Here is a 7,347-nt window from a genome sequence, read left to right on the forward strand (position 1 = left end):
ATTAGAATCAGTTTAAAACAATACTAATTAAACAGTCACTGGTTTAATACAATTCAAACAAATTAAGGTTAAATAACTACATAACATTCAATTGATTATAACTTCAGCTATTCAGGTGAACACAAATTTGGAACATTACTTCATTTCACTCCAATTTGAAGCTACATTAGTGTGAGTTCGAACTGTGTACCTGGATTTAAAACAGAACAGAAGAACAAGAAGAAGTCAGCAGCAAGTAATCAATTGGTATTCAGCAGTCACAAGCAGCAATAACAGGCAGAAATCAACAACAACCCAGAGCTAACTCAATCAGTCCAGGAATAGCTTGAAACCCAGCAGAAACCAGAAATCCACCAGACACAATTTGACTAAACCAATTGAAATTGAAATTGAACCCCAAAACTTCATTCACACTCAGCAAATAACCCAACGGAACTCGAACAAACAGATCCAATCCTACAAATGACTCCAAATGCTTTAATTTCGAATATAGAACAGAAGCAGAAAAGTTCCAGCTATTTCTGATCCTAAGAGAGCTAAAGAGCCGTTCACGGTGGTGGCGGCGCCTAGGGTTTGCTATATTTGAGAATTTTGGCTAGGGTTCGAAGGATTTCAAGCATGGATACGGAAAGAGGAGGGAGGGAGGAATCTTTGGTGAAAAGTTGGGCGAGTTTGGAGGCCGGCCGCCGCCGTGGGCGATTTCCGGCGGCGGCGTTAAGGCGGAGCCGGCGAAGAGGCAAAGTACGAGGAAGACGGATATTGTCTTTAGGGTTTGGTGTTATTTTAGACACTTATATTTAAAATCCAACATTGATCAAGGGCCGTTGGATCAATCAATATGAAAGGCTGTGATTGCCTGACGACTAAACGCCGTCGTTTTGCTTATAGGAAATAGGAGGGGAATTTGGGCCGGGTTTGGGGCAGAACCTGGACGGGCGTGACACTGGTTTGGGCTGGGTGAAGTCAATTAAATGGCCCAATTAGGCATTATTGAGGCAGCCCCTTTTAATTGCTTCTGTTTTCATTTTCTATTTCTTTTATTTATTTTTTGTATTTTATTTTGTATTTTTTCCTGATTTTGCAAAAATTAAAATGAAACCTAATTTATTTCCAAAATTAAGCTAATTAATCCCTACAACATTGATTAAATCCTATTTAAAAGTAGACTCAACAATTAACAATTAAAGATGCAAAAGTGGACTATTTTTGTTAGTTTCTTCATATTTTGTTCTAAAAACAACTTAACCACTAGTTAATCCTAAAATATGAAATTAAATCCTAAATGCAAATGTCCAGCATATTTTTTATATTTTTCATATGAATTATCATGAACAAATAAAAGGCAACAATTAACAGAAAATAACGCAGAATTCAAAAATTGTAAAATAATAAAGAGAATCATTTTGTTTGAATTTTTGGGAGTGATTCATATAGGGCAAAAATCACGTGCTCACAGTTGCTCCTCTTTGCCCGGAAACACGAAGAATTTTCGTGCAAAGATAAGTGAGCGGAAACGAGCGATTTTTGCCCGTTTGAATATTCCGTGTGAAGCGTTTTTGAAAGAGTTGACCGCACCCTGCTTCAGAGGTTGCCTACATATCCTAGGCTAAACAGGAATCAGGTCAGTGTAGTTCGGGAAGGTCTGGTAGCTGGGACTACCAGGAGCTGTGATTTCACTGTTGTTGTTGTTGTTACTGCTCGCTGACCTCCTTATTACACCATGGTAAACCAAAAGAAGCTAACCTAAGCTATGATCTATGAATTACAAAAGATCCTATCTATGCCTTCAAACTTGGTCTTGCGTTGCCTTGAACTTGTATCTTGTATTCTTCCGATGGGATTCTTGCTGTTGTCTTGCATTGTGATTGGAGATGTTTCGCCATTCCTCCGAGTGATTCTTGACCGCTAAGATTTGAAATATATGCCTCCATTCTCCAGGCGGGCTCCTGATGGCTGACGTTTGAAAAGTATTCCCTTGTTCTCCAGGTGGGCTCCTGATTGCTGAACTTGAAAAGTATTCCCTTGTTCTCCAGGTGGGCTCCTGATTTCAACGAAACAGACAAACAAAGAAAATTTTCTGCCCCGGTTTGGTGGCTGGGCATATCGTGTTATCAAAAACATGAAAGCTAGAATTTGAATTGTACTTCCCCTGTTCTCCAGGTGGGCACCTGACTTCTGAATTTGAAAAATATTCCCTTGTTCTCCAGGTGGGCGCCTGACTGCTGAATTTGAAATGTATTCCCTTGTTTGCCGGGTGGGCGCCTGATTTCAACAAAACAGACAAACAAAGAAAATTTTCTGCCCCAGTATGATGACTGGGCACATCATGTCACCAACTATCAAAATTAAAGGCTAAAATTTGGATCGTATTTCCCTTGTTTTCCAGGTGGGTACCTGCTTGCTGCNTACTATTCGTCCCTTGTATTACAAAAGTATTAACGGCTTACATTTATATTATTTAGATAGTAAATACAAAAGTGATTTTTAATTTTGACCATTGTTGACCTGAATAGAGACCAACTTTGGTCGCTAATTATACATGAATTTAATTGAGCGACCAATGTTGGTCGCTAAATTTAAATCAGATTTATTTATATTTTATATAATATTTAAATTAATAATATAATTATTAAAATTTTGTAACTGAGTCCCACTTTAGCGACCAAGGTTGGTCACTATCTGCCTACCCTTTAATTAGCGACCAACGTTGGTCGCAAATTTTAAATTATATTATTTACATTTTATAATTTTTTTAAAATAATAATATAATTATTAAAATTTTGTAGGTGGGTCCCACTTTAGCTACCAACAGTGGTCGCTCCTCTCAGTAAACCTTTGACCAAGCAAGTCTGACCAGTCCAGTCAACATTTTGACTAATTTAGCGACCAAGTAGCGACCAACCTTGGTCCTAATTTGTTTCAACTATTTATTTTATTATTTTCGCTAGTTTAGCGACCAAAGTTGGTCGCTTTCCGCGACAGACCAACTTTGGTCGCTAAAGTTTGGTCGCTTTTTCCGGAATTCTAGTAGTGCACCACCTTTACCTATTTCGTCTTATATATTATTTGCCTGAATTATATATTTTCCAAAAATATTTTGTGCTATCTAACCGAACACCAAAAAAATAAGTAAGAAAATATTTTTCAAAGAAAATATTTTCCTTCGTACCAAACACAACCCGGGCAATCATGCAAAACTTTTACATAGGTTATAACAATAAAAGTTTATTAGCACTCAATGTTATATTTAACCAAATAATTTAACTCTAGTAGCTAAAAATTAAAATCTGAATGCATATCTCTTAACTGTGGATAAGTGATAAATGTGAGTATGAAAGTCATATATCCAGCGTTAGTTAATTTATTTGTGTAAAATTTTACATATTATAAATCTCCACTATCTTAATAAGCAATAATCCTAAACGACGTCGTTAACAGTTCTTTTAAGTAAATGCAAAAGTTGTCTCTTACAAAAAGATTCAGAACACAGACAACAGAAAAAGCATGTGAAAGTCTTTTTCTGGTACAGTGGTACTTAAACAAAAAAGAGAAAATTACCTTCATTGTCACTTGACCCAACATATCAACAAAATTAGACCCATATTTTAGGTCCTTACCCGATTTAACCCAGATTGTACATATATTGCAATATAGTTTTCATCGGTTAGCCCAAAACACTTAAAAGGTTTTTTCTTTCTTTTTTTCTTCATTCTCGACGCACCCAATTCTCTCCCAACCACGTCTCTTTTCTTTCTTTCTAACCCNCCACGTCTCTTTCTTCTTTTCAACCCAACAAATTCCATCATCCTCTCTTACCCTAGCCTCCATTATTCCCTCCTCCCCTTACCCTCTACACAATTCTGGCTCAGGCTCCTCCTCCGTCATCCAAGCCCGCCAAGTCCGATGGTGGCAAGCAGAAGAAGAATTGAAGATTTTGAAAGAAAAATGAAAACCCACGCAGATCTGAAATCTTTAGCTCTCAAACTTGATTTGCGCTGAGAAATAACCACTAATTTTGGAAGATTTTGAAGTTCGAAATTCGGATCAGCATTGTTACGACTTTAAAGTCTCTGATCTAAAATTGGATGTATGTTGTCTGGGTATTAAATTCGGAATCGTTCGCATAAAATTGTAATACATGCTGCAACAACTCAAAGTTGGAATAAAAAATCATAACCATGTAGCAGCTTGTATCGACATTGTATAATAATGTATAATTATGTATATGAATGTATAAATACCTCTTATACAGTATTATACATATTTATACAGGTTGCTATATTTTTTACAGTTAGTGTAGTGTTGGGCACAATGTGTTTTCTACTGAAAATATTGTATAACTAGTGGTCATATACAGTTATATAGTATTGTATACTTATGTATAAATGTGTATATTTATGTATAATGCTATATAATTATATATTTTTTAGTTTATAAGAATCTAGATACAATGTCATTGCATAAGAGGCCTCCATGGAAGTTTGACAATTTCTTCTCTTTTTTTTTCTTTTTTGTTTATGTGAAATATGAAAAAGTTTTTATATGTGCTAGAGGGATTCTACAATTTTTTTACCAAGTTTTGATTTTTCTTTTATCTTGTTGGATTGCTTCAGCAATTGCACATAAAATTTTACTTTTAATTTAAAATTGATTAATAATTTTGATATGTGAAAACCCAAATGGTTCACCATTTAAAAGAGTACGAAGATTGGAATATTTCATTGAAAAATCATGTTTTGCCATAAGAAAAAAGAAAAGGAGAAACTATTTATTTTAATACATAATTTGTTGGAATTTAAGTTGGGAAGAAAAAGAAACAAAGACATAGATAAAACTTTTGAGGGGGAATGTGGGGGATGTGGGGGGAGGGAGGAAAAAATTGTAACCCTGAGAGATTGAAAAAAGATCTTGTCATACCATGTGAATGATATCATATTGTCAGAAAAAGAACTGATTGTTAACATTTATTGGGCCATCCGATGAAGATATTATTTTAGGCTAAGCGGTTGAAATGTATTTTGTACACTTGTACTTTTATGAAATTAGCCCAACAAAAAACATCAAAACCTCAACTGAAGCTCAAATTGTTGGAACCCAAAATGGAATCTGAAGCTCAAGTTTCTTCCATTTCAATGGAAGAACTGAGCTTTGAAATCCCTATTGAACTCATCATTGAAATACTCTCTAGGCTACCAGTGAAATCTCTGCTACGATTCAAGTGTGTATCAAAATCTTGGCTTTTTTTAATCTCTAGCCCTGAATTTGCTTACACCCATCTCGGTATAGCTGCTAATAGTAAGGAATATACTCAACATAGTGTTATCTTGAAATCATATCCACCTGATTTCAAGCTTAAGAATTGTTCCCTTAGTTCTTTACTTTATGGTTCTGTTACTGAGGCATTTGACTTAAGTTATCCTATGAAAAAACCATGTGGATATGTTCGTATTGTGGGTTGTGTTAATGGGTTAGTTTGTCTTGTTATTGAGCAAAAGTATTTCCTTCTCTGGAATCCATCAATTAGGAAGTTCAAGAAATTGCCTGATCCTAGAGGTGGTTATTATATTATGTATGGTTTTGGATATGATGAGCTTCATGATGATTATAAGGTAGTTGTTATTTCCAATAGTTCGAGTTATAACGTTTTGGATCATGCAGTTGTGGTTAGAATATATAGCCTAAAAAGTGATTCTTGGAGAAATATTTGTGAATGTTATGAGGCAGATATCTACATTGAAAGCCTAGTTTGGCCCGTTATTACAAAACAAACAAGGATGCAACAACAACAACAACGAAGGTTGAAAAAGCTCAGATGAAGACGATCGTGTAATTGATAACTAGTAAGAGTTCTCTATACATTTTCCTCAATATGCTGTTAAATTCTGTTTTCTTTGTCAAATTTAGTACAAGGCATTGCATATTACAAAGCCACCGTATATCTTCCTTAGGACTGTCTTCTCATTGTTTTACTTATCTGGTCAATCAAAGGTTGAATTGTGTTTCACTTTGTCAGTGACATTGAATTGTTGTTTGAATTGTCTTTCAAACAACAATTGTGATGGGTTTGTTATTTAATAAATAACAACAAAAGAGGTGTGAATGGAAAATGGTGGGAAAAGAAATGGAGGGATGACCCGCGACCCGGTCCGGTCTAGCCCGTTTTTCTTTCCAGGATTAATTTAAATTCGTTTTAAATTTCCCGCGAAAAAAAATTTCCAACAGCCATGGCTGTTATGAAACAGTGTCACGCCTGTTCCAACAGCCATAACTATTCTGAAAAGTTGCAAGCCTCTTCAGAGGGTCACACCTGTTCCAACAGCCATGACTGTTCTGAAAGGTTGCAAACCTCTTCAGAGGGTCACACCTGTTCCAACAGTCATGACTATTCTGAAAGGTTGCAAACCTCTTCAGAAACATCACCAAGTATAAATAGACCTTCAAATCCCAGAATATTTACTTACGAAATTTTCTGAATCTTCTTCTTCTTCTTCTGCACAAAATATTCCAGTGTGTTTTAAGACCATCGAGTGGTTCGCCGATCACCAGAGTTTTAGGTACCGATACACTGGTGAGTTAAATCGTTCTATCCTGGGAGGATATATTCCAAAACCTCGGGTACTTGAGGGGAATAATTTCCTTAAGGACACACTGTGTATTCAGTGGGCTCGATTTGTTCCTATAACGTTTTTCCAGAATTTATTTTGAAGAAGTTTACTGTTTTCGGAATTTAATTTCTACTAACTTTCTGTTTCTGTTTTCAGAAAGATTATTATTTAATTTACAGCAATACAGATAAATAACAAATTGTTCCTACAATAGTAAATTCTTTTACCATATGTAGGTTGTCTTAAATTTGACTTCTTTTTTAATGAATTCTTGTACATTTCAAGTGTAACTCCTACTTGTTATGATATCAACTACTCCATCTACTATCATACGCAGAAAATTTGAAATTAGGTCAATGTAGCCAAGCTATACAAACAAGGAAAAATAGCTAATCCGTGTAAGAAACAATGTCAAGAATTTGATAGACATGCATTGACTTAAATTTTGGTTCAATTTGTTGATATTGGTCCTTTGTGAGCCATTAAATTGAGGAAGCAAGGGAGAAATGCCGCAAAGCCCAAGGTAACTTATTGTGCATTAGTGGAACAATATTAAGGAGAAAAGGGAAAGAAGCCAAAAGGTTTGTATGTGGAAATTCTTTGCAAGTTAGATTTACTGGAGCTGGAGAGGGACAAGGTTTCTTAAGTTGCTCGAACTCGGGTGCAGGTTTCCTATACGGGGACGGATCCGAGTATCGGATACAGCAAAATCTAAATTTTAAGTTTGGGTTTGGGGGGGGGG

The 7,347-nt window shown here is 35.6% G+C and overlaps 1 protein-coding gene across 1 annotated transcript in view; it reads left to right on the forward strand.

Moving 5' to 3' along the window:
* LOC109232741 (F-box/kelch-repeat protein At3g23880-like) overlaps positions 4,993-7,347 on the forward strand; it is a 3,543-nt gene continuing 1,188 nt past the window's right edge. The window contains exon 1 of the mRNA XM_019398481.1: positions 4,993-5,840. Within this exon, the coding sequence (XP_019254026.1) occupies positions 5,037-5,816 (780 nt within the window). The 5' untranslated portion in view covers positions 4,993-5,036 and the 3' untranslated portion in view covers positions 5,817-5,840. The remainder of the gene's footprint in view (positions 5,841-7,347) is intronic.

Source organism: Nicotiana attenuata, chromosome 9 (assembly GCF_001879085.1).
Source record: "Nicotiana attenuata strain UT chromosome 9, NIATTr2, whole genome shotgun sequence".
NCBI classification, from domain to species: Eukaryota; Viridiplantae; Streptophyta; class Magnoliopsida; order Solanales; family Solanaceae; genus Nicotiana; species Nicotiana attenuata.